Source organism: Capricornis sumatraensis, chromosome 8 (genome assembly GCF_032405125.1).
Source record: "Capricornis sumatraensis isolate serow.1 chromosome 8, serow.2, whole genome shotgun sequence".
Lineage (NCBI taxonomy): Eukaryota > Metazoa > Chordata > Mammalia > Artiodactyla > Bovidae > Capricornis > Capricornis sumatraensis.
Window position 1 is genome coordinate 70,499,783 of NC_091076.1, and position 27,655 is coordinate 70,527,437.

The window sequence follows — 27,655 nt, forward strand, 5'->3', positions numbered from 1 at the left end:
GGAACCAGATTCTGGCCTTGGAGCCGTTCCCTGGGTCTTGCTCTCTTGATGCCTCTCTGGCCCTGGACCTGCTGATCAGTGTGAGGTAGAACTCAGCATTATCCATCATGGTCTGCAAGGAACCAGCCAGCTGTTAAAGAGCAGGGCCTCTCTCCACAGCACCCTATGGGCTCCTGACCCCCACAAATCCTAAAGGTTGAAGGGAAACACCTCCCACCCCACAAGTCCCTGGGGCCTGAGTCACAGTCAGATCCTGTACTGCAGCCTCTCGGATTGCCGGATCACTTGCGCCTGCCAAAGATGGACTTCTTCCCAGGATTCTTGTTGCCCACACTTAAACCGATGAGGAGCCGGGCCTTCTCCTCCTCTTCCTGCTGTTGCATGTTGAGGTCTGATTTAGTTTCTAGTTTTCCCCGGACCTCAGAGCCTGTTGCAGGCTTCAGCCTTAGCTTCTCTTTGATTACCTGATAGGTTAGGAGTAAAAGGGAAGGTAAATATTAATAGGACAGGCAGAGTAAGTTAAGTGGACCAAGTCAATATTTATTTAACTTACATGGACACACAATGGGGGCAATTCAGATTGTTAAACGATCTCTGCTCTCAAGAAGCTTACAGTGTATTAGAACCCATTCTAAACATGAACTTATATCAGTCCTCACTTCCCTAAAAATCAACAGTAGTTAACATATATGAAACACTCAGTAGACATTCAATTTAACCATCTGAGCAGAGTCATGGAGAGGATAGGAATAAAAATCACTCCATTCACCTGCCCCCTTCCCATGGCTGCCTGCTAACACATACATGTTACAACAAAATGCCCCTGAGCAGAGGATCTGCTTGCCAGCCTCTGCTAACCAAACAGCCATGAACTCTGCCGGGATACCTGGGCAACCAGAGCTTTGCGGCTGTCCCTCTTGACAGCCATGGCAAAGTCTAGCCACGTCCATGTGTTGTTGTGGTACTCCAGACAGGGCAGCACCAGGTTAAGGTCACCCCAGTCCACGCTGTTCTTCTCACCCTGCAACAGAAAGAGTGGGAGGGAAGAGAAGAGAAAAAATATCGGCTGCCATTTTTAGTCCAAGCCAGTACTTGAGTCCACATCTGGTATCTTTTTGCAGCAGCAACCTACAGATACTGATTCTGATTTCTCCCTATCTCAGTCTGGTACTGATTCCTAAGGGAATCCAGAGGGAATAGCACATTGCCCACAGACCACCTCCACTATCACTGTTTTTAATCTCTGATCTTATCTGGTACCCTTCCCATACTGTTCTAAGAAAGCGCTGGGAAAAGGCAGACCTTGTAGCTGACACACAGTGGAACCTGTGGGATCTTTATATAGATGAAGGAGTTGTTCATGGCAGCTCGCTCTTTCATCTTGTCAATATCATCAACAGGGTGCTAGGAAAGGAAGGAAAGAAGTATGTACCCCTCAAGCCATCACAAGAAATTCAAGACCCCAAACATCTCCAACTCCTTTCATCCCTGGAATAGACTCAAAAAGAAATAGAAGAAATCCCCAGCCAGGCCAGAGTACCCCAGGACTCTCCCATTTTCCTATTATCAGGGGCATGTCCAGTACCTCAGGTGCTTTGCGAAATGACCTTCTGACCCCAGAACTCCGATTCAAGCCCTGTGCCACACCCTTCCCAGGGCCCAGTGGTGCTGTATCATCTGTTGCAATCAGCTGCCGAGGCTTCACCACTGGTATTCCTACGAAAAAGCAAGTACACTAGCTGTTGTCCTCCTTCAGAAGCTTCAGCCATCTCTGGGGCTGTGACCCCAGTCCTCTGGAGCTCCACATTAAAGTTCTCACCAGTAGTCACCAGTTTGGACTTATCTTCTTCATCACCAACCTCATCATCTTCCACACTTCGGCCAGGAAAGAAAAAACCCATTATTCTATGGAAGAACTGGTGTGTCAGCTGGATGGTGAGAGGCACCACATTTACCTAAAGAGGAAAAAGGCTGAAGAAGCAATTAAGCTCAGACATCATCCCTCAGTTTACCTACCCCTAATGTAACAACGCACAGATAGCTTTTAACTGCCTTTTGTTCCTGGGTCCCCAAAGGAGTGTTTACTAACCTCAAAGTGCTCCTTAACGGAAATACCCCCAACTGGGGGCCGGACTTTGCTAAAGAGGCGAAGGGCCAGTTGTCGCCCAGACTGGCAAGAACTCTGGGGCCGCAGGACTACCTGTAGGATAGACAGTGATAAATCAATCCACAAATCCTCTGCAGACCAAGAGAAGCAGCAATGGTCCTACTAAGCCAGGCAAGTTTCCATCTCACATCACCACACTGTTTCCCATAGTTGGGAAGTGTCATTGCAAATGCCCAGTGTTAGGAAGCCTGTAAATGGGCTAGGAATAGGGAACTAAGACTTACCTTATAGACAGCATTAGGGAGGAGATTGTTCATAGTGAACCAGCCCAACTCCAGAAGATGTTCTGCTGTGTCATCTGATTTATTCACCTATAAAGACAGATCCCAACCCCCCAATCCACTATAATAAGCCTTTCTCAGGAGCTTGCCAGAGGACTGCTACCCGTATCATTTGTTTTCAGGTTCTACATATGCTTTTGTTATGTCTTTCAATCTTAGACTCAATGCACCCTCTAATCCAGTATTGCTAATGGGCACTGATGGCTAGGGCACTAAGTGCCAACAATACTTTCCAGTCCCTATGACATTAAAAAATGGCCTCAACACATATCCAAACATCTCTAAGGGAGACGGAAGAATAATGAAGAACGTCCTATCCTCCACGCCAAGGGTAACTGCAGGAAAGATGTATGCCAGTATAGAATTAATGATTCTATTCTAAGCTGGACTTGAGAGACTACTTTCCTCTGGCCATATAGAATAATTATCTTCTTCAGTGAAGGAAGCATTCGATCAAGCTCATCTGTATCTCTATTATTTACTATCACAAACAAATGTGTATGAGGGGTACTCTCTCTGCTAATGTTTCTATCATTATTAATAACCACTCATACCACCATTAACAATCAAATAATAGTCTCTCTTTGTGAGTTAGACTCCTGAGAAAGGTCAATGCCTCTCAATACAGCTGTCTTTCTGTGACTGTATATACCCGATACCTTGCTGTAGAGGAACCGCTGCAGCTCCAGTTCAGCAATTCCTAGCTGTCCGTCTTCCTCGGTCAAGCGCCATCGTGCTTGAGCAAAGTAGAATTCGGTGCGGCGGACCACACTCACATCCTCTTGCTGCTTTCGCAGCTCCATCTTGTTGGCCTGCTGCAACTGGAAATCCTTAAAACACCTATAAAAGGATAGGAAGGTCAAAGCCAATACAGGCAACAGCATTTGGGTTAGAGGTGGGGTGGAATGCCCTAGAATAATGCAAGAGGTAAACTCAGAGATGGACCTATTCTAGAACAACTATTCCCTAAATATTTTCATTGGATTCATTGTTTCTCACACGCTGCCATGTGAGCACAAATGCCATCTTCAGTTCTACAGCTTCTTGAAGTAAGCTGTTTGTTCCTGATAATAACCCCTACGATTATATCTGCAATCATGTTCTCTACTGATCAACTTCAAAACATTTTTAGTTCAGTTGCACAGCATCATGGCCACAAAAATGATCTTTCTAAACTACTTGTTTTTCTCCTTTTTCCTGAGGTACTCTAGTAAGGATCCTAAAAAAGGGCTCTCTTGTTTTCAACCTGTTGGCCAAGTCTAACAAGGCTCATTCAGGAAAGGGTGCCTGAATCTACTACATCAGCCTTCGATAACATACACTAGACTTAAAGACTATCAGAATGCAGGCAAAAGAAACTGACTCCATCTTGGGCACTGGAAAAGGGCATGGGGAGAATGTAGTGGCACCTGATGAGGATATTAAGCTCTTCACTTTCCAGCTGTAGGTTGGCCTTCTCCTGGTTTAGCTGCAACTGAAGCTTTACGTTCAGGTCAAGCAGGTTCTCATTCTTGCTATCATCCTGCAAAGACTAGGGAGCCAAAACAGGAGAAACTCAGAGATTTCCCATGTCTTAGGAGACCTCCCTCGGACAAGGCAATGACACCCCACTCCAGTACTCTTGCCTGGAAAATCCCATGGATGGAAGAGCCTGGTAGGCTGCAGTCCATGGGGTCGCTCAGAGTCGGACACGACTGAGCAGTGTTCTTGCCTGGGGAATCCCAGGGACGGGGGAGCCTGGTGGGCTGCCGTCTATGGGGTCGCAGAGTCGGACACAACTGAAGCGACTTAGTAGCAGCAGCAGCAATAGGAGACCTCCCTACCCTCAGACTGTCTACCCCAGGGGACTACCTTCATGATAGAATACATCTGCTTTTCCAGCTGCCGTATCTGTGCCACATGCTGCCGCACTGCCTCCTGCAAATGTAATATGCTGCTGCGCTGCTCCTCAGGATTGCTAGAGATCTCAAGCTGGAACCTGACCCGCTGCTTCTTCTCACTGTGCTCCTGAAGGAACAGAAAAGGAAATGCAAGAGACAAGCCTTGCAGTAAAATAAAATATATAGAAAGGAACAAGAAATGATGACCTCTTCTGGAATGTTCACCTTCATCTGTCACTGTTTGTAGCAAGAGTAAGGAGTAGGCCAATGCAGAAGATTTGGCAATGTGGATTTCACAATAAGCCAGTTCCACAGGGGAGGGACAGAGGTGGAAGTAGGGAGCAGTTTGGTGCTTTTCGAGGTAAGTGACTGAGTAAAGAAAAAACTGACCAAGAAAAACAAGGGACACTCAAACCTTTCCTAGATAACTAAAATTTCAACTGCTGCTGCTAACTAAAAGAGGATGTATCATCCACCAGGCCCTTTTTCAGTCTGAAGCATGGCTTTTCTTACTGGACCCCAAATATAAACCACAAGGTCTGGGGGTTCCTCTGAGGCTAACTGGCATTCTATAACAGATCCTACTCACCTTCCGCTTGGGTTCTACATGGAGCAGCAGGTTATTGACGATATCCAGGATCATAGCATATTGAGCTGGGTTGGTGGAGATTTCCAGCTCATGATGGATGAGGGTAAAGGTATCCACAGCCCCTAAATAATTGTTTGCAGCTGAATAAGAGGCTCAGTTTCTCCCTAAATTTCTATCCCATCTCCTAATCCATATCTTGAACCATGTCTGTTAATTAACGCCATAAAAGGGCTTGGTGAGATATGCTCATGGGTAGAAACACCTGCTTATTTCAGAATCAAACAATATGCATTCAATCCAGTTATTTGGTTTTTTTTGGCTGAGACTCCCGGCACGTGGGATCTTAGTGCCCCAGCCAGGGATGGAACCTGTGCCCCCTGCAGTGGAAGCACAAAGTCTTAATTATAAGTCAAGTCCACCAGACAAGTCCCCCATTTATTCCAATTCTGTTCTTTCCTAGAAAAACTTAAAAAATAAAAAGCAAAATGAAATGCTAATGCCCTGTGCATAGTGGGACTCTTAATAACACTACTGCCTCAAAACCACCAAGGAAATAACTACTTTCACAAGGTTCCTACTCCCCGCCAAAAGCCTTTCAAACCCTGAATACCTTCTTGCTTCTTCAGGAGATCTTCCTTTTCCTGGTTCTCAGGAACCTCAGGTGGCTTAATCTGCGTTGCCAGCTCAGGATCAATGTCATGGCTGTAACTAATATAGTACATTCTGCAGTTGCAACGTGAAATGATCCTCTGGATTTGCTGGGCTTGCTGCGCCTCAGCTGGCTGGTTCCAATCTGGGAAGAGGTAGGAAAGAGATAAGAGGAAGACATTCTCAAAAGAGGTATTGTAAGAGCCTCCCAGCTATTTGTGATGTCTACGTAACTCCAGACACTTGTTTTCAATATAGCCTAACACAAAAATGGTCCTAATCCATATATTAATCTTGTGTGTCTGCGTGCATGCATGCTCAGTCGCATCTGACTCTTTTGTGACCCCATAGACTGCAGCCCACCAGACTCCTCTGTCCATGGGATTTTCCAGGCAAGAATACTGGAGCAGGTTGCCATTTCCTTCTACAGGGGAATCTTTCTGACCTAGGAATTGAACCCCTGTCTCCTGCACTTCCTACACTAGCAGGCAGATTCTTTACCACTGAGTCACCTGGGAAGCCCATATTAATCTTAAGAATAAGTAAAGAAATGAGACCTCCTTCAGGATGCATGTCTGCCCCTCACCACATGATGGGGAAGAGGTAAGAACTGACCTGTGGTGGTGGTAACCATGCCTCCCACTGCCTGCCCGCTCTCCATCAGCTCCTGCACAGAGTCCAGACTACGCTGCCGGTGCTCCTCAATATTCTTTACCTGAAGACAGAGAGATATAGGCATCTTTAACTCCTGGGGGACCAGTAGCTTGTCCTGCCCAACTGGGTCATATATCTCCATAATGCAAGTATAATACTATTGAGACTTTCACTGCCTAGAACTGATGAGTCTCCCAAGGTAAAGGACAAATGTCCCTCTCTCCTGGCTCAAACTACCCAAGCTCGCCAAACTCAACTTGAGTTATATTCACCTTTTGCCAGGATTCAGGCCAGAAAAAATATGAGCGAGGTAAAAACCGAATCATGTCCAATCTCACACCCATAAGGATGGCTACCATAATATGAGAAAATAAGGCAAGGATGTGCAGAAACTGGAACTCTGTGTACTGTTGATGAGAAGTAAAATGTTACAGCCAATATGGAAAACAGTATGGCAGTTCTGCAAACAATGATACACAAGGGCTTCTCTGGTGGCCCAGTGGTTAAGATTCCCTGTGTCCAATGCAGGGGGTGTGGGTTCAATCCCTGGTTAGGGAACTAAGATCCCACATGCCACACAGTGTGGGCAAAAACTAAAAACAAAAAAAAAAAATTAACAGAATTACTCTATAATCCAGCAATTCTACTTCTGAATATATACCCAAAAGAATTAAAGGCAAGGTCTTGAAGAGAAATGTGTACTCCCATATTCATAATAGTGTTATTCAGAATAGCTAAAATATGGAAGTCACCCAAGTGTTCATCAATGGATGAGTGGAGAAGTAAAATGTGGTATATACATACAATAGAAATCAGGTTTAAAAGGAAGGAAATTCTAACACATGCTACAACATGGATGAACCTTGAAAACAATACACTAAGTGAAATAAGTCAGTTGGTCGCAAAAAGACAAACACATATGATTCCACTTATATGACATACCTAAAATTTATATATATAAAAGAGATATTTAAGGACAATCAAAATCATAGAGAGAGAAAAGAGAATGGTGGGTGCCAGGACCTGGGGGAAAGCAAAATGGGCAATTACTATTTAACGGGTGTAATTTCAGTTTTACAAAATGCAAGGAGTTTGGGACATGGATGGTGATGATGGTTGTAAAACATTATGAATGTACTTAATACAACTAAACTATACATTTAAAATGGTTATGATGATAAATTTTATATAACGTTATCAATTTTTTTTTGGCCATGAACACTGCATGGAGCTCTTCGAACCTGCATCCCTGCAGTGGTTTGCAGAGTCTTAACCACTGGACTGTCAGGGAAGTCCCTTTTTATCTTTTTTGTGTTTTATAAGTTTTATATTATATATATTTTAATCACAATTTTTAAAAATGAAAAAAATCATGTCATGGGCAAAAAAAATTCATCAAAACAAATGACTTCCCACCCATTTTGGTATTCGTGTTTGTGTTCTCGCTGTTTTCTGTCTTCAGACTGTTCTGACACTGTTGCCATGGGGGAAGGGAACTGAATCCTTTGGACTCTGCCAAGCTGAAGTCAAAGTGAATAGAATGAGTGATAACGAGAACACAGACAATCTGCCAAGTCACAAAAAAATTCATATAGGAATGGCAATATCAAAGTCCTTCCCACCTCAGCCAAGGACGTTCTACTCTAAAGCTAATACCACAGTCTGAGAAAAAAAGAATTCCCTTGCATAAGGCGGCATGCCTGGAAGAACCAGAGGTCTAGAAAATGCCAGAAAAGGAGATCTTGCATAGTTCATCCTGCGACCTCTGCATGAGTAGTTAACATTTTCTCTGCCTATCTCCTGAGACTACTAGTAAACAGTACTGCTTGCCTGAACTACAGCTGTAATATACCAGCGTGACCTTTCACATTATCATCAACCTGACCCTGATTCAGTGCTTATTACCTCTTATATAAGTTATACTTGGGGTTGAGCCTTAAGATCATTGGAGTAATAAGTATCAGTCAGGGAGGAGGGAAGAGGGGTTAGCTTTGTCTCCAATGAGTAGAATGAAAAATGAAATTATCACGTTGGTCCCAATCAGATGTAGCTGGATCCAATAACTCATCTGAATGGACCACACCCAGCACAATGTGTACATTTAACACCTGTTAAGTAATCACAATGCAGAATAGTGACTAGGTATATCTCATACTCATTAAAGCTCCCAATAAATTTGATGATAGTATATCCTAGAAATTACAGTGCAAACTTAGTTTTACCAAAATGCTGAAAATTTATAGCTTAGTCCCTGCCAACTGTTCACAATCTCGCCTAACAAAAAAAATTATCTTAATATACAACCAAGACCTCCCCAAACATACTGACTTAAATAAGACTTTACTTCCATCTGAATGAAGCTTTGTATGTTTAAAAGAACTTTCTATTTGATACTTTCAACAACCTTTTGTGAGTGAAATATTAGTTCAGTTTCACAAATAAAGGTGAATTCGTGTGTTTGTGTTCTTGCTGTTTTCTGTCTTCAGACTGTTCTGACACTGTTGCCATGGGGGAAGGGAACTGAATCCTTCGGACTCTGCCAAGCTGAAGTCAAAGTGAATAGAATGAGTGATAATGAGAGTAGCCCATTGATAATGAGTAACCCATTGCCCAAGGGCTCATGGCTACTAAAACGGCAAAACTGAAATCATATCTCACATAATAACCTGCCTCCCAGACAAGCAGTCTTTCTATTCAACTTTACCGATTTTCTGAAACAACTAATCAACCATCTTCATGAGAGATCAGAGAAAGAGCAGCTAGAGAGCTTATTGAAAATTCCAAGACTTACTGCCTGGTTTTTTTGGCTGCCTACTGATAAATAAGATCTTATTAATAGTGGTCAGCAATCTCAAGTTAAAAAGTTGCAACTCATTTTACTCTCAGGTTGGGAAATGAGAATTTCTCTTGCAATGAAATAGAATAAATAGTATGAGATCTAAAAAAAAAAAAAAAGCACTATGTTGTCCAGATCACAGGCCAGAGACTGCATGGAGTTTCTATATTCAAGTGTTACGAGCCTCATTATTCTACAACCTGCTAGCAAAAGGTACTATCAAGGACCTTGCAAGCCATTTTGGTGAAAGGTGCCAACTATGGAGAACTGGAGAGATATCAGGCCTTCCGAGTCCTGCCAACTAACCTCTAACCAGAGCTGTCGGCCATCCTGCTCAGTGGGGCTGCTTTCAGTGGTGGCAAAGTACTGCATGCCATCTAGGATGCAAGTCCAGGAGGTCTTTTGCTTCAATGTGTCACCATACCAGGCTGGATGGTGTTGGCACTGCAGCAGCTGGGCTTTGGCAGCTGAAACAATGACACAGCCTTCCGTCTCTGCTCCACGAAGAACCATCTATGCCAGAAACGGAAGCAGAGTCACAGCACAAGGGCCGGGAAGAAAACAGCGGTTAGTGAAAGGACTGTACCAGTGACTACAGGTGGGTCTAATTCTGGCTTACTGAGTGAGCTCTGCTGGCTTCTACTAATGGAAGTGATTATCCACGATACCTGTTATTAATAAAAAGGATAGTGTTTTGGAGCTCTACCCACCTATTCTTATGTAGAGGTGGAGCGGGGGAGGTAAACACACATGATTATCATCTAGCCCTATCTTGGGGTACTCTAGTAAAGAGAGGGTACCTGGCAGTTGACCAGTTCAATAAGGCAGTTTCGGTTATATATGTCATCAGTCTGGCAGGCAGCAATACCACACAACTGGTCACTCACACCTGACTCCTCTTCTGTGAACACTACAAACCTATCTGTCTCTTCAATCAGCTTCTTCAACATGTAGGCACCTGGCAGAGGAATAAGAAGCGGGGGGAAAGCCACAGAGTCAAAGGAAAGAGAACACAGCCAGGGCCAAACTCCCCTTCTTTCAATTTCTCTAGAACATATTCTCCCCAACCTGCAACTCCAGCTCAGCCCACTCCACCCCTTTTGGATAACAGATGTCATTTCATTTTCCTTCAATTTTAATAAAAGTAAAAGATTCCCAAGAGAAACTTAGAAACACTACGTAAACGCTAGCATTTCTTTCTCTTAGGCATATCCACCTCTGAATTACTCTAGGATCTTTTTCCCTTCCATCGTGTTCCTTCTATTTTTCACTTTATATATTTTTAAAATTTTTAATTTGTTATAAATTGAAGGATAATTGCTTTACAGAACTGTGCTGGTTTCTGTCAAACATCAACATGAATCAGCCACAGGTATACGTATGTCCCCTCTCTCTCGACTTCAAATTGTTTTAAATGCTATTTGTTTGCTGACCACTCCTTTCCACATCAATCATTGCCTTGCCATCAGTGTCACTGTGTTCTAGCTCTACTGCTTTCTCTGATCATGCCTTTAGGTCCTCCACATTCTCCCAGGTTTTAGAGATAAGTCTATCTCTTAAGGTCTCTCCTTGGCCTGCTCCCTGTTCTTTCTTCTAAAGTTTGTCCAACAATGGTAGGTTAACAGCACTGTCTCCAGAGTTAGACTAGCGTGCCTATGTTCAAGATCCTATCTCTGCCAATTACTTTGATGGTAATCTTTGGCAGTTGGCTTTAACCTGTTTCCTTGTGTGTAAAATAATAGTAACTATCTAATATGGTTTTTGAGAGAATTAAATGGAATAATATATAAAGTATTTCACAGGATACCTGCCACACAGTTAAGCATTATCTCCTGGGCATTAATGCTTAGCTCTATGCTGAAACTCCCAATCTCTAACTCTAAGCCCTAAGCTTTTATATCCTCATTTCCACCTGTTTTTTAGACATTATCTAGATGTACTACTTGCACGACAAACTCAGCATGTCCAAATTTGAACTCAACAATCCTACCCCTCCACAAACCTGTTCAGCCTCTGGCTCTCCTATTTCTAATATTATTGTTACTATCAAGTCACCAGGCTCAAAGCATCAGTCAATTGTTATCTCTGTCTCCATGTTCTAACTCCCTCTTCCAACGAGCTGCTAAATCTTACATATGTACATAACATTTCTGTTCATCCTCTCATCTCCATTCCCACTGCCTCTACCTAGTTCAGGTACCCCTGGCCTCTTGTTAAAATCCCATAATAGTTTCCTCCTTTGTCTCCCCCACCTCCAGTTACTTTCTCTCCAGTCCTCCCCAACACCACCACCAGATTTATCTTTCTAAAAGTAAAATTCTAATGATGACACACCCCTATTCAAATCCTTCAGCAGTTCACCGCTGTTTACTGAATAAGGAACAAAAACTCCCTTAGCCTTGTATGAAAGACCTTTGATGTTCTACCTGCAGCTTTCCTTTCCAGCCATCTTCACCCTTAGCTACACCTTGTGCCAACCCAGACTGTTCACTCTCCTCTGAACATACTGAGCTCGACCAACTCCACTCCTGGTCAAGATACTCCTTTGCTTTCAATGCCTTTTCTCCTCATTTCCACATGCTTAAACCATACTAAGCCTTTAAAGTCCAGCTCAAATGCTACTTCCTCAATAAACCCTTCCCTGACCACAGAACCTCCTTCACTAGTCAAGAACTCACATATGCTATAATTTCTCTCTAGTGGCACTTAGCATTTTTCACCTTGTCTTTAAACTCACCATGGACTTGCATTCCTCTGTACTTGTTATGCCCTCTCCCTAAAATGCTCTCTTTTCTTTCTTTGCCTATTATACCTCTCAGTCATGTCCAACTCTTCTGCAACCCATGGGCTGCAGCCCCACAGGCTCCCCTGTCCATGGGATTTCCCAGGCAAGAATACTGGAATGGGTTGTTATTTCCTTCTCCAAGGGATCTTCCTGACCCAAGAATTGAACCCGCATCTCCTGCACTGCAGGTGAATTCTTTATCACTAAATCACTGGGGAAGCCCCTTATCAGTCTTCCTCTCTTTTTTATTATCTTTTCTGTGAAGCCCTTCTAGACTTCCCTATGCTCATTTAAATACTTTCTTCTTAAACATTCCTACAAAGCATTTTCATGACTTATTTTTTTGGCTGCACTGTACTGCACACAGGATTTCAGTTCCTTAACCTGGCAAATCCACGCCTCCTGCAGTGGAAGCACAGAGTCTTAACCACTGGACCCCCAGGGAAGTTCCTCACGACTCTTAGTTTCAGAGCTTCCCCTCATCTTTACAATTCTAATGTCTAGGGTCACATGTCTAGTACATTACAAACCCTCAGTAAAGCTAAAAAGTGAATCCATGAATGAATGAGTGAGTGATTCAGTGAGTGAATGAACTAATCTTAGCTCAAAGATAACAAACTTGTTGAGGCAAGTAGAATGTCATATATATCTCTCAACTAAATCCAGTACAGTGCTTTGTGCCTGTGAGGTATTAAAAAAATATTTATTGACTGAACAAATTCATCAAAACACAAAATAATTCTCTAATTCTTTTTCTTCTCCTTAGTCATTCTGACTAAGTCATCACTCCTTCCTGATCTTCTTCTCCCAGCGAAAGAACCAGACCCTTTTTTCTTTTTTGCCAGAATCTTAAGTTTCCTGGGATGGAACCCATGCCCCCTGCAGTGGAAGCATGGAGTCTTAACCACTGGACCACCAGGGAAGTCCCATAAACCAGACCCTTTAATGCCTACCTGGCACTGCTATGTAAGACTTAGGTGGCCTAATATGGAAAAATTACAGTTTCATCTCTACACACAGATTGAACCACCCAGAATTAGTCCTTCTCAAACTCCTGTTCAAGCCCACATACATAACCCTTCAGAGTCTTCTTCCCCAGCTTACCTCCTGAAGACCCCTTATCAGGCTGTCCACTGAAGCTGGGAGTACTGACAGGAGGTGGGGTTGGGGCACTGGAAGGAACACTCTGTTTTGGCTTTTTGGCTGGCAGGTGGGGATCAATCTTTAACCCCTTCAGCGCCTCAGTAGAGAGGTTACGTTTGAGCACAGCCGCCTTTTTGTAGCCATCATATAAACCAAAGGCAATGTCCCGATTGGTGGTTGTCCAGGAAGCCCGTAAATCTACCAAGTGCAGCTGATGTGTGTGAAAGGCAGGATCCCCAACTCTAGTAGAGGGCTCCTAGGAAACAGGGAAAGGACCTCAGAGTTGCATGGAAATTCCCACCATTCCTCCTGAACCACAAATGCAAAGATAACAAACATGCTTGCTGAATAACAGACCTCTTCTGAGTGATACAAGACGACTGAGTGAAAGAGAAACTACGCGGGCTTAGTGTGTGTACTATATTACACTCCTACTATATCCACTGTATTTTAAACACAGTTTTTTTGGTTTGTTTTTGGTCACTAAGTTGTGTCCAACTATTTTTCGACCCCCACGTGCTATATAGCCCGCCAGGCTCCTCTCATCGATGGGATTGCCCAAGCAAGAATACTGGAGTGGGTTGCCATTTCCTTCTCCAGGGGCTCTTCCCGACCCAGGGACTGAACCTCCATCTCCTGCACTGCAGGTGGATTCTCTGCCACTGAGCCGCTGGGGAAGCTCCATCCACTGTATTACTCAAAAGAATTTCATCTTAAAATCCTTCCTTAATTGGGGGCAGGGTAGGGACCACCAAATTAAGCACTAGGAAAAAAAAAGTTTTACCCCATTTCCTGAAAAGCAAGAGTATCTTCAGAGAGAGGGGTGCACATACTAGTGAATGTATCATCAACTGACAACATATATAATTAGACACAGTGAGCATTACCCGGGACTGTGGAGGGTGACGCAGCCAGGAAATTAAAAGACGCTGAGTCCTTGGAAGGAAAGCTATGCCCAACCTAGACAGCATATTCAAAAGCAGAGACATTACTTTGCCAACAAAGGTCTGTCTAGTCACGGCTATGGTTTTTCCTGTGGTCATGTATGGATGTGAGAGTTGGACTGTGAGGAAAGCTGAGCACCAAAGAATTGATGCTTTTGAACTGTGGTGTTGGAGAAGACTCTTGAGAGTCCCTTGGACTGCAAGGAGATCCAACCAGTCCATTCTGAAGGAGATCAGCCCTGGGATTTCTTTGGAGGGAATGCTGCTAAAGCTGAAACTCCAGTACTTTGGCCTCCTCCTGCTAAGAGTTGACTCATTGGAAAAGACTCTGATGCTGGGAGGGATTGGGGGCAGGAGGAGAAGGGGACAACAGAGGATGAGATGGCTGGATGGCATTACTGACTCGATGGACATGAGTGTGAGTGAACTCCAGGAGATGGTGATGGACAGGGAGGCCTGGCGGGCAGCAATTCATGGGGTCGCAGAGTCAGACACGACTGAGCAACTGAACTGAACCTAAAGCCTACCGCTACGAACTGAATTGTGTCCTCACACCAAATTTTTGTGTTGAGGCCATAATCCCCAATGTAATGTAATGGGGATTATAAAGATGGGGCTTTTAGGAGGTAATTAGGTTTAGATGGGGTCCTAATCAGGGTGGGGCCCTCATGACAGGATTAGTGTCCTCACAAGAAGAGCCTTCAGAGAGCTTCCGTCTTTTCCTGCTGGGTGAGGTCACAGTGAGAAGGCAGCCATCTGGAGGCCAGGAAGACAGCCCCCGCCAGAACTTGACCACGCTGCCCAGCCTCCAGCAGTGAGACAAATTTCTGCTGTTTAAGCCCCTCTGCTTACAGTATTCCATTATGGCAGCCTGAGCAGACTTAGACAGCTACTGATATAAGCAAGGCAGTAGAGGGAACGTGTCAGGTGGTACCTCCTCAGCCGTGCGACTGCTGTGCCGTTGGTAGGTAAGCGAGGACAGGCTCAGTAGGTGGGTCTTTGTTACCAAGGGGTCAAGGCAGTGGTCAGCATTCTCTTCAGTGGGCGAAGCCATCAGGTGGACAGTCGCCTGGCTTAGGTCACTAACCATCTGGGTCACACTCCAGTCAGAGATGAGGCGCCGCATCACTGTGCCCGCTGAGGAGAGGAGGCACACAGGGCCCATGCAAGCCAGCACAGAAGGTCAATGTGGGGCAGGGAGACAGGCAGGGGGGCACTGAGGAACGGGACGGTGGACAGCGCGGAGAGACGAGGGAGCCTCTGGTCTCACCTTGAGGTATAAGTCGCTGAGTTCCCCGAGTGAAGACGTGGCCCTGACTGCACTCAATCTGGATGCCACGTTGCTGGGCGAATGAGGCCCAGTAATGCACCTGGCAACAAGAGAACGTAACACTGAACCGAGGATGGTGCCAGGGCGGTGACTCAGAGACCCAGTGAGGGAAAACAAGAAAACTAGAGAAGTGGACAGCTGTTGGCAGCGCCATCAGAACTGACCTGCAGCTGGGGAAAGAGTGCGGTATAGGAAAGTTGCTTGTAGTGCTGGCCGAGTTTCTTCTTGCTGGGTTTCAGGTTGTTGAAGAGCTTTCCCCTACAAATAGGCCTTGTGACACTAGTCCAAGTTGCCCAGAAGTTCTGCATCCAGCGCAGGGTGCTACTATACAGCAGAATCCGGGGCTGGGACATCGCTGCAAAAGAAATGGTAGACGTTTCCCAGCTGTGGTTAAAACACAGATGAAAGGACTACCCTGGTGGTCCAGTGGCTAAGACTCTGCGCTCCCAATGCAGGGGGCCTGGGTTCAATCTCTGGTCGGGGAACTAGATCCCATATGCTGCAGCTAAGAGTTTGCATGCCGCAGGCCTCAACTAAGACATTTCACAGGCCATAATGAAGATTCTGGCGTGCCAACTAAGACCTGGCACAGCCAAATAAATTTTAAAAAAATAAAAAATAAAAAAACACAGATGAAGTTAAATCCTTTCCTAGCTTCACGGTTTTGCTTCTTTTTTGATTCACTTGTTGAAGGGCTTCCCAGGTGGCGCTAGTAGTAAAGAGCCTGATTGCCAATGCAGCAGACTTGAGAGGTGTGGGTTCAGTCCCTGGGTGGAGAGCCCCTGGAGAAGGAAACGGGAACCCACCCCAGCACTCTTGCCTGGGAAATTCCAAGGACACAGGAGCCGGGCAGGCTGTAGTCCTTGGCGTGGCAAAGAGATGGGTGTGACTGAGTGCACCACACACTGCTGAAGCACTAGCTCCCAGTACTTTTTTTTTCATTTTGGCTGTGCTGGGCCTTCATTGCAGCACAGAGGCTTCACTGCCCTGGCATGTGGGATCTTAGCCCCCTCGTTATAGATCGAACCCATGTCCCCTGCATTGGAAGGCAGACTGACAAGCACTGCACCACCAGGGAAGGCCCCCAAGCTTCAGATTTTAGAGGCTTAAAAACTCCAATGGCACTCAAGCCTCACATTCTCCAACACTCTCTCCTTTCAAAAACCCAAAAACTGTACTTCTACCAACCCTCTTCCAAAAAGGATCCTAACCCCAAAGCTCCCTTGCTCTTTTCTGATCCCCTCTCCAGAGGGTCAAGCTGAAGTCCTCGGTGTCTAAGCTCATCCTCCCAAGCCCTTCCTCCCCATTGCCCCAGACCCAAGCCTCACTTCCACTGTGCTGAGTCAGATCCATCTTGATGGAGAGATTGAGGTTCTCGGAGCGAAAGGCCCGGTAGGAGTCATGGAACTGGCCCAAGGGCACCTCAGGCAGGAACTCTGGGGCCCGCAGAGTGACACCATGGTGATCATGGGGGTTCCCGTGGCACAGCCACTGCAGGTCCAGGGTCATGCAGAGGTCAGGCAGGTGAAGGAAGCAGCAGTCATCATACCTGGCTCACGACACAGCCCTGGTCACCAGCGGCCCCTCAGCTCTCCCCACTCCCCCGACCCTGAGTCCCACACCCTGTCTGAGGCTCCATCCATTACTCCACTCACTTAGAGGCTGTTCTCACGTTGATATCCAAGTCGCCTGTGAACACAAACTGACCGGGTTTCCAGTGAAAAGACAGGTGGTTCCATTCCCAGTGCATATTTTCAGTTGTGTTGTATGGATCCTATAACCACCCCAAAAACTTGGTGAGATATAACTAAGCATTATCACCTTCTCCCCACAAATGAGTGCTTTTCTCTCTTCCACCATATGCTGTACAAACCCCAGCCCCACCATCCTCAGAAGAAAACAGCTCCTCTGGACCCCTCACCTCAGTGGCCAGCTGGTGCAGGTTGGCCTGTTCAATGTCCATGTGCCAGTCCCCATGGAACAGAAGACGGCTCTTGTCCCACCAGGGCAGGGGTGGACTGGGGTCAGCTGAGGGCTTGGTCAAGAGGTCCACACACTGGCCAATCAGAGTCCATGCTGGATCCCAGCACGGGCCCCATACCACGGTGTACTGGAAGATTTCCGCTGGGGCAGAGGAGCACAGGACGCAGCCTGTTACACACCTTCACCCCTCTCTTCGGCCTTTACTCCAGAAGGGCCTCAGCTCATCTCCCACCCCAGCCATCACCACCATTTCAGTCAAATCATCTGCCCTCCCCTACTCACAGTGGAAGTCGTGATAGAACTTGAGTGGGGGCATGTTCCTCTCGATGGCCACGTTGCCCCAAGGAAGCCCCAACGCTAGGATCTGGCGCCGCCGAGAGCAGGGCTGGCCACTCTGCTCAGTGCCCACCAGTCGACCCATCAGTCGCCAGTCACGGATCTCAAACAAGTACCGGGGATAGTCTCTTATCCGCACTGTTAACACAGGGAGGACACACAGTGGCTACCCAGGAAACTGAGCACTCACAGGCCCTTCTTCCCCCTGCCACTATTTTTACATCTATTTCACAAGGTCAACTGAGAGAATAAGAGCTGGCAGTTGGCAGCAAAGCTAAAAACAGGGCACAGAGACCTTGAGCAGAGAGTGAGGGGGAGAACGCTGAGATCCAAGAGCCGCACTAACCCTGAAGATGACTATGTTAGCTGTGCCCCTGTGTTCAGCCAAGCAGTTTCAGGGTGAAATTCAGGAACAGAGAAAAGGAAGAGGAGTCCACCCATCCCACTCCACCCACGCCCAAAACAGCCGCCTTTCCCAATATAACTGAGCTCCTCTCTAATTGTTCTAAGAGCTCCCTGGAGCTCCAAGGGCAAACCCTGGCCTCTGCAAATAAAGAAGTGTTACTTACCCAGAAATGTCTTGACGCTGCACTTGAGCATCCTACACCACTGAATGACAAGATCTATTCCCTCAGCAGGGAAAGGGCTGCCTGGATCAAGCTCCCGAACCTGCTCTAGCACACGCTCAAGCCCGTGGAAAGAGGCGTCTGCCAGAGCCACCAGTTCTAGCCCTGCCAGGCTCCAAGTGAGCAGTGCCCGGCGCATGGGCGTGTTGCCATAGAGACGACGGGAGCGCTGGATGTAGATTTCAATGTTTTTATGTTCCAAAGAGGCATACAGCTCCTCAATTTTGCGGGCAGGCAGTAACTCCCCATGCTGCTTCCGCAGGGCGGCCACTTTGGCATCCAGCAACTGCAGCCTTTTGGCACTCTCCTTACTTTCATCCTTCATCAGCTCATAGTTATCACGAAGTTTCACCTCAAAAATGTCATCCAGGAAAACCCATGAGAAGTGCTGGACCTTCAGGAGTATATCAGGTGGGAGTGGGGCAGAGCTGGGAGAAGCCTGAGAGCGAGACCCTCCATGCAGGCCCTTCAGCCACTTCTGAACGCCCACGGCCTCGTCCAGAGTCCGCGAGAAATCGTACTGATAAGGAAACTCCACGGAGACTGAACCCAGAGAGAGGAGCCACACGCGGTTCCGGAGCGTCTGCAGCCCAGGGAAGGGGTTCCGGTGAAGGATCATCTCCTCCAGCTCAGGGAGCAGCTGCACCTCCACCTCCTTGAAGCTGAAGATGCTGTTGCCATCGAAGCCCGCGGCCAGCTCTGGGCAGTAAGCCTGCAGTGAACCCCCGTGCCGGCTCAGGGACACACTCTCGGCAGCCAGGGTAATGAACTTGTCCTCCGCTACAAAAGCCGTCAGCTTGGCTGTGCTCACCTCCAGTGTCAGGTTTAGCAGCCGCTTTGGCGGGGAGGACTCCAGGGGACAGCCTTCTGGCTCAGAGGGGGTCGCTGGAGTCTCTAGCTCAGCAAGGGGAACAGTCTCAGGGAAAAGAGTGGTTCTTAGTAGGTCTCGGCACTGCAGGGTGGCCAGCACATGCTGGTACAGGTACATGTGATCTGGGGGGCTCCAGAGTAAGGTCAGCCCTGCGCCACACTGAACCTTTATAGAACAAGAGGAGAGGATTGATCAATTACCACATCCTAGAACATGAGAGATGCAGGAACTATTATATACATGCACAAGAATCATCTCCGCTCAGAAGTCTTTCCTGAGCAACCACATTAATTACCCCCTTGCTTTGCTCCTCTTTGCACTAGTATGCTGAGGTAACATTTTCTACTTATACTTACAACACTTACTCTTTTTTTAAGTTCTCCTCAACCAGATTCTAAATTATCTAAGAGTAGAAGCCATTTAATTCTCTGGTATCTACCAGAGAATATCCAGTATATAGATGTACTCAAGTCATTTGGCTTTTACGTTTCTGCTCATGAATTACCTTTCCGTAACGATCACCTTCTGTATAATAACCACTGCAAGAATCAATTGAAAAATGTTCATGCACTGATTGCACCTTGACTTAATTCTTAAAAAGTACTGGTCACAAATTCATATAGCAACAGACTTATGGCAAAGTATGCCTCAAAGAAGGGATTAGAGGAACTCTGTTAGCCTGAAAAACAAAGTCAATTCTCCATAGTTAAGCAGACAGAGGAAATTTAAATTCCAAGACCAAAAAATTCCTCTGAGTTCCAATCTCTGTAAACCAAACTCTTCAGTTTCCAAAGGAAGGTGAAGTCCGATGAACAGGGAAATATCTCACTCTCCTCCCAAGAGGACCCCATGTCCAAAGGAAATGATACCCTGAGAAGAAAGGCACTGGGAAGCCTCTCAAAACTATCCAGTGCCTCCATCTTCAGATCTCTTCTAGCCTGTTGATGAGCTGAGTGCTTCAGTAAAATGCCACCAGATCATGACCTTTAAGAGCCCTTTACTTATATATATATATATATATATATATATATATATGTATCGTATATCAGATTTATGCACTGAAATCTTTACAGTTGAAATTGTCTGTCTGATATCTGCTTCAAAATAATCCCACAGTAGAAGGCAGGCACAACTGCTCAGAGTTTAGCTAAATGAGGTTGGTCCTAAGTTGGTAATTTTTGAGGCCAGGTATGGTTGCATGAAAGTTCGTATACTCTATGGTTTTATATGTATTTTAAGTTCCATGTTAAAAGATACAAATGTACAACACAAGCCAGGGAAAAAAGACCAACCACTAGGCGTTATGTTTCTCACAGGTGAGTTTCACAACATGACTAAGCCAGCCATTCAAATATGGTGAGTATCAGTATAACATGCTCTAAGCCAGGGAAAAACCAACCCGACCCCACCTCGCCATAGAAACATTACCTCTAGAGAGCGGATGCTGCTGTGATAGGTGACGGAGAACATGGAGAAGCTGAGCACTGGAGTAGGGATGTCAGGAGCCTTACAACAGGGCTGCATCTTCTCTGTGACTGACTTCACCAGCGCAAGCACAAGTCCTTGAACACCCACAGTGGAGGTCTCAGCACTTCCCAGGACAGTCAGTGTGTCCAGCCGGATCTCAGAAGCACCTAACATCCAGAAACCATGTCAGGGTTGGTTCTTGGCTCTCAAACTCCAACTTCAGTCCTCGCTCTCCCTTCCTTATTCCCTTCACTCTGGCTATCCTGATTCCCCACACTTTCCTAACCTAATTCCTCATGTTTTAGGGAAGTTTTCCTTTCCTGTTTTAACCCAACTACAGTTGGCAGGGCCAAAGTACCACCCAAACTCCCACCAATTCCCCAGAGATACACCAGTTTCTCTCTAGAACTAAATACACAAAGAAACAGAAAACTAACTGCATCTCCTTCTCCTGATCAGATATCAAAGCTGTTTTTTCTTATACACTTTGCTATCTGTAAGCCCTTAAGAAATATCAAGAAGCCCAATAGTTACGCAAGACCTTTTAACATTTCCTGCCTCTGACTTAGAAAATTTTCAAATAACTGATTTTATTTCGTGAGAAGCAGCAGCGTAATCTGCTTAGGTTACAAACGACCCACTTCAGTATAGTATACTGTATACTATACTGTATAACTACCCACTTCCTGTCCCACTTACCAACCAGGGCAGAAAGGGTGAACAAGTTCATGTCCTCCACCTTCAAGTCCACCTTCCACAGTAACGACACAGATTCCCCAAATGAGGATTCCCTGGAGACAGCTGACTTCCCAGACTGTGGACCCATTAAGGAGAAGATCCGAGACAGACACTGAGCGCAGGTATCTGATACCTCCACCTGCAGTCCTCGGATGGTACAGTCAAGAAAGAGGGTATCTGACTGAGTGCTGGACAGGCCCAGAGGCTGGTTATAGCTACCCTAGAAAAGAAACAATGGGACTTCATCAGAAGCATGCCAACAAACAGTTCTGTAATGCACTGGTGCACCGTCTGCGGCCAAAAAAGGTGCTCAGTGCTCTAGAACGTGGCAGGATGAGCAAACTCTACAGGCTACTGTTCACCAAAGTCCCCACCTACCTGTAGTGTGAAGGAGTCCAGGACAAGCGCCTCACCCCAAACATGCATATTGGGTGGGTGGGGTGCTCTCTGAATATGGGAGTCACTGCCCACCCTCCAGCAGAGGTGGTCCACAGTTAGGACGCCCCGTTGATGGATACTCTGTGGTCTCAGGTGCTGGTAATCTAAACACAGAAGGTGAGAGAGAGGACTTCTTTGGAGCCACAGTGGCCATCAACTGGGCCCAGCTCCATTAATGAACAAATTGTTCCTTTTCCATCGCTGAGCCTTACCCAGAGAGATGGAATTGAATCCCAAGGCAAAGGGTGGTGTATCTCCCAGCTGAATGGAAACATTGACGTTGGAGATGGAGGTGCTAAAGATGATAGGTGCCAGGATTTGAGGAAAGGATCTGTACGGGGACAAGACCTCATTGTTTGACAAGGAAAGAACTGCAACTTCCTATCATGTTTAGATTTCAGAAGCTCTCAAAAGGTAAGGTGAGTTTTATTGTGATTATTAGGAAAGGATGCAACTAGAAAAAGACTGAACTCATCAGCTTCCTCCTACTCCCAGTGATAATCCATAGAGACTTATGAGGTTGAACCAGATGAAATTGCTATTTTCATGTATCAAACAGTATATGTCAAATATGGTGAATATCAGTGTATCTTATGATTCAACTGAATACCACCAAGTAGCATCCCTTACAAACCACTGACCTCTACGGGACACAATGCAAGTACTACACACACAGACATGGCACTAATGACTAAGGCAGATGAGACATTGATTATTTAAGTTCAGTTCAAGAAATGTCCATTTTATGTAATAAGGAACTGTGCTGGGCACCGAGGACATAAAAACAAAGAATTCTGTCATTCATTCTACTGCCAGCGTCTCATCTAACAGAAAACATAAAGCATGTTTGCTGTTTACACTGGGCTGTTGAAACTGAGAAAAAAGATCAAAAAAGTAAATACATATTTAACACAAGATGCCACTTTAGACCAAAAAATCCAAGAATCCACCTGATAAGACGGTGGCCGAAAAAGATTACACTGACCTGTTCTTCCTTTGCTTAAGAATAGATGAACTAGACTCTTGGGTTTCCAGTGCTAGCATGTGTAGCCAGTGAGAGAACTCCTGGTGCCGGTAATGAATAATACAAGTGTTCAGAACCAGGGAGGCTGAGAGGTCAATGGTGGTCACCTGGAAATGAGGACACCAGAACTGTGGGTTCAGGTTTTATTTTATATGCTCACGACTCAATGACATACAGGGAGAGCAGAAAAAGGAATGATTCTTGGTCAACAGACCTGCACGTTAGCCTTGAGAGAGTTGAGGCAGACAATGCGCTGGCGGCTCTGGGACAGCAACAACCCATCTGTAAAGGCAAAGGGCAGATGAGAGGAGAACACGGAGAGGGTGAGAGGAAAGACTAGAGAGGGTCAGGGGCGGGCGAGGAGACGAAAAGAATGTCACCAACACTCGTTAGTTTCAGTACATTTCCAACTCCCCCTCCTCTGCTTCACTGACACTGAGTTAAGATGACCAAGTAAGGCATTGGGGAAGTGTGTGACTGGTCCTCCCGTTCTCTCTCAGTACCACTGACCCCACCCATGAACCTTTCAGAAGGAGTTCGGTGCTCATCTGTGCCACATCGGAATTCGCCGTGAAGCTTCGCAGGGGCAGCTGATCCTCATCACGGTGGTATAGGAAATGCAGCAGCTTCAATGTCCAATTCAGGTGCCTGGACCAGAGACAGAGTCTGGTTTAGAAACACGTGGGATGCTAGTCTTACTCCCTTTCCCCCTTCACACAAGCTCAGTGTAGCTACTGGGCTGGTTATGGAGATCCCAGCACACAGCTCCAACTATCACTCTCCACACTTCTGTGTCAGGAGAGACCTCACCTCTTTTGACTATTCATGGACAACACCACACTCGTGATCTCCATCTTCACTTTGACCTGGTCCGGCAGCTGCTGAAGGAGGTATAGGCCAGGCAGAGTTGGCTCAGCCAAGTCCTCTGTCACCTCTGAAAACACCAATAAATAATACAAAAGCCATCAACTCTTAGCACTCAAGTCGCTCAATATGCCATGCCCTCTTCAGCCAAACGTTCCCATGTAAAGTAGGCTAGGCTAACGTCCAAACTTAGGCAATAAGGCCAAGATCCCAGGTATCCAGGCACCCACTGTACTTCCTTCCCCAGGGTCTAAAAAACAGTCTGGAGGACTTCCCTGGTGGCGCAATGGGTAAGAATCTGCCTGCCAATTCAGGGGACGCAGGTTCAACCCCTGGTCCAAGAAGATCCCACATGCCACAGAGCAACTAGGCCTGTGCGCCACAACTATTGATCCCATACTCTAGAGCCTGCGAGCCACAACTAATGAGCCTGTGTGACACAACAACTGAAGCCCAAGTGCCTAGAGCCTATGCTCAAGAACAAGAGAAGCCACCGCAATGAGAAGCCTGTGCACTATAACAAGAGAGTAGACCCAGCTCTCTGCAACTAGATAGCTGGCATGCAGCAACAAAGACCCAGTGCGGATAAAAATAAAATAATGAATGTAATAGTGTGCACACGTCAAAATAAATAACTAAAAAATGCTACGGAGAGCAGGTTATTATAATGAAAAGAATACAGACTTTCGGGCCAAATAATTCAAACCCCATTTTTACTACTGACTACCCATGTGATCTCAGTCAAGTTAGCTAATCTTCCTAGGCACTTTAGTTTCCTCATTTGTGAAATGCTGAGGATTTAGTAGGGGCACATGTACAAAACAGAAAATTCAGACCTCATTTATGCTAATTACTCACTAAATGTTCTTTCACGTACCACAAGCAAATACCTTCTTTCCTCTAGCTATCCTCAAAGGCCAGGATTAAAGGCCATGGCAAATAACAAATCACATCTAAATGAGTGGTGAGATGACTATTTTTTTTTTTCTACTTCCAAAAGAATGCCCTACAGGGAAGCTAAGAAGCTCACTGACTGGGACTTTACCTGAACAGGGAAGAGGCTTGGGGGCCAGGCCTGTGCCCTGGCGCAGCAGCTGACTGTGAAAGAGGCCCTCATGCAGTTCGGCATGGAGTGTCCACACATCCACCGTGATCGCCTTCAGCTGCCCACTGCTGATGCCCACCTCGAGACACAGCTTTAGGGCAAGTGAGAGCTCCGCTAGACAAGTGTCCTCCTACAGGGAAGATAAGCCTCTAAGGTGTGACTGTGTCGGGAGCTTGCGGTCAAAATGCCGTGGTCTGGAACACATCCCTGAGGGAACCCCATAGCACACATAATCTAGAGTACAAGCCCTGAGCGCCTTCGTACTTTATGCCCAGAAGAAAAACAAGGCATCTGAATGACTGTGACATACTCACCAACTGGCCGCTCTTTAGAACTTTGCTGTTGATCTGACTTAGGCTCACCTCACATTTCAGCCTGGGAAAGGAAAAATAAAAAGAGCACCTGGCTCCTTTCCTCATCATTTACCTTCAGTCAAGCTTTGTTGGCTGGAAGGCCCAAGGCAAGCAGAAGTGCTTAATCTTACTCTCTCCTCCAATTACACAGAATGAGAGAACTTGACACCTTGATAAGAAAGCCCTGATATCCACCCAGCCTGAAACAACTGTAAGGCAACAACAGGGTTACCTAACCTTCTTCTACCCCATGCTTACCTCTTCCCATCACTATCCAAAAGAAAACTGCTTTCTCTGATCTGAATATGCCACAAGGACTCAGAAGTAGCCACCTTGAGGACCATGATGTTTATAGAATCTACATGAATGGAAAACAGCTGGAAGGAAGATGCAAAGATGAATGATTAATATCAAGGCAATGTCGTGCCTTTCCAATGGAAAAATAATAAGGAACCTCTTAGCATTATGCCTTAAAAAGCCACCATGACTCCAAAGCCAGCCATTCCTACTTCAGTCCAGGAAGTGGGAAAGTAGCCTCACCTGGCAGATTTTCAGTAAGGATGGGCTGAAGGCCAGCTCCTTTTGGTGTGCCCCAGTACTCTGGGAGAACGGGGCAAACAGGCTAGAAACCTTCTGTAGGTCAGTTCTGATACGTACTTCTCCAAAGCACAAGGCCACATAGTGTCTGTCCAGGAGAGAAATCTCACTGCCATCAGGTCCAAACCCCTTCCATACCAGTCTTTTCCCCTTCCTCATACCCATTTTCCCATCCTCCCTAAAAACAGCTCAAATCATGGAAGACAGTCTCAGAGTACTTATCAATATCTGTCTCACAAAACAACAGCTTCCAGGCTAACCCAGAGACACCATCAAGAACCCAATTCCCTCCTTGGGTTGCAGGGCCTCTGTAAACGAATCTCAATCTGCAAACCACAATCCCAAAACATTTCCCAAGAGAAGAGTGAAGAGATAGGGTACTCACGGCAGATCATGGCTAAGGAGTTTGCTGGAAATCCACAGGCTATCGATTTCCTAAAACAGTGTGGGAGGAAGCTTTGTACACTGGCTGTTAGGTAAGCCCAGAGCAGTTTGACAAGACAAGAAAGGGTGTAAGAAGAGGAGGAAGTGCGAGAGCCCTTCCACTATTCTCCATTCCATTTCCCCCAGCCTCTCTCCTCAGCACTATATCTTGTTCCTCTCAGAGACACTGGATAGACTTTAATATTTCTCTTTCATGGATTTTTGCCATTTCCCCTCTTATATTAGAATGGTAATCTTTGTTATCTTGGTTCTCTGCGTTACTTCTGTATTTTTGTTCTGTACTTTACTTCCCTATTTTTTTTACATGCCCTGGACACCCTGTGCCTCAGAAGTATTTTTAAAAGAACTTGCATCAGTTCCAGTATTCTCAAATATGCTCTAAAATCATCTTGGCAAAGGGGTGGCAAGGCTGGGTTAACTAGGAAAGCCACCAGGATTTTTTAAAAAGGAAGTTAAAAGTTGAAATTCAGCTAGATCAACCCACATACATTCCCCGGGAGTTTCCCAGGACTCACCACTGTTTGCTGGTGCTGCTGAAACTTAAGACTGACATTCTGAATCCAAAAAAAGGAGCCAATCTTTAGTTCTGCCTGCAGCTTCTGCTGACACCACTTGGTGGCCAACCGGACCACAAGCCACCTGCAGAAAAATCCTCGAGTTCACAGGACCCTCTCCCAAAGGGTGGCCACCCCCACCCCCTGCAGGTCTTAGAAAGCCTAGCAAAAGATCATGAACTGGAGGTGGATCTTCTAGGGAAATTCTCCTGTCTCCCAAAATAGCACTCTGCCATATACATTCAGCCACGCTGATCAGGACCCTAGCCCGAGTGTCCCCACCCAAATGAAATCAGACGAACTAAGCGCCACCGTTTAAGTTGGAGACAAAGAAAGCAATCCCTCAAATCCTTAGGAACCTCCGAGGTAGAGAGAAGAGGTTCCAACAGGAGTTGAAGTCCAGGCATCCGTGTCAGGTGTGCCATCACACAACCCCCTAAAGGTCTCCTCCTCCGCCCTCCAGACAGGTGTCTGCGAGAAGGCAGTGTGGGGTCACATCCGGCCGACTCCAATGCCGCTCTCCCTGGGCAGCCAGACCTGTTCCGGCTCTCCAGGGCGAGGCTGCAGGTGCCCTTCGCACTCGGGAAAGGGGACATTCACGCGCATCCGGATGGGGAAAGAAAAACCACTATGCCGGGCCCCCTCCTCATTCACACCTCTATCCACCACCCAATCTCAGCATCTTCTCAGGCCTCGGCCGCTTGCTCAATCTCCCGGTTCTCGCGGTTCCCTCCAGCCAGCTCCACTCTTACGCCCCCGCGCGACCCCTCCCCTCGTCGCGCGCCTCCTCTCCGGCCCCTCCCCCTCCGCCGCCCGCGCAACTACCCCCAACCCCCTCCCGCGCGCCTCTTTCCAGCGCGCCCCCTCCTCAGTCTCTCTTCCTTCTCTTCCCACCCCCTCCGCCACCCGCCGTGGCCGGGATCCCCTCACCGGCCTAGGAAGAGGGCGCTGAGCCCTAACAAAAGCAAGGCCAACAGCGCGGAGAAGAACAGGGGCAT

The 27,655-nt window shown here is 46.4% G+C and overlaps 1 protein-coding gene across 2 annotated transcripts; it reads right to left on the minus strand.

The window, feature by feature from the left end:
• Positions 1–28: 28 nt before the first annotated feature.
• BLTP2 (bridge-like lipid transfer protein family member 2) lies at positions 29–27,655 on the minus strand. 2 transcript variants are annotated; one of them, XM_068976408.1, is made up of 39 exons: positions 27,588–27,655; positions 26,619–26,742; positions 26,045–26,094; positions 25,603–25,747; positions 25,321–25,439; positions 25,024–25,084; positions 24,650–24,839; positions 23,551–23,674; positions 23,264–23,388; positions 22,955–23,022; positions 22,702–22,847; positions 21,929–22,047; positions 21,657–21,820; positions 21,240–21,498; positions 20,502–20,707; positions 18,146–19,238; positions 17,523–17,714; positions 17,179–17,381; positions 16,913–17,031; positions 16,586–16,806; positions 15,422–15,612; positions 15,198–15,297; positions 14,862–15,064; positions 12,945–13,239; positions 9,856–10,013; positions 9,362–9,568; positions 6,181–6,280; positions 5,528–5,710; positions 4,918–5,039; positions 4,300–4,455; positions 3,858–3,979; positions 3,108–3,288; positions 2,392–2,478; positions 2,090–2,200; positions 1,820–1,955; positions 1,586–1,716; positions 1,303–1,404; positions 887–1,021; positions 29–464 (listed from the first exon to the last, which is right to left on the minus strand). In XM_068976408.1, exons 1-39 carry the CDS (start codon positions 27,653–27,655, stop codon positions 282–284), a joined length of 6,699 nt encoding a protein of 2,232 aa, XP_068832509.1. In that variant the 3' UTR covers positions 29–281. The 2 variants fall into 2 exon arrangements, with proteins under 2 accessions (XP_068832509.1, XP_068832510.1); XM_068976409.1 differs by lacking the exons at positions 23,264–23,388; positions 23,551–23,674; positions 24,650–24,839; ... (3 more) ...; positions 26,619–26,742; positions 27,588–27,655 and having other exon boundaries at positions 25,321–25,330.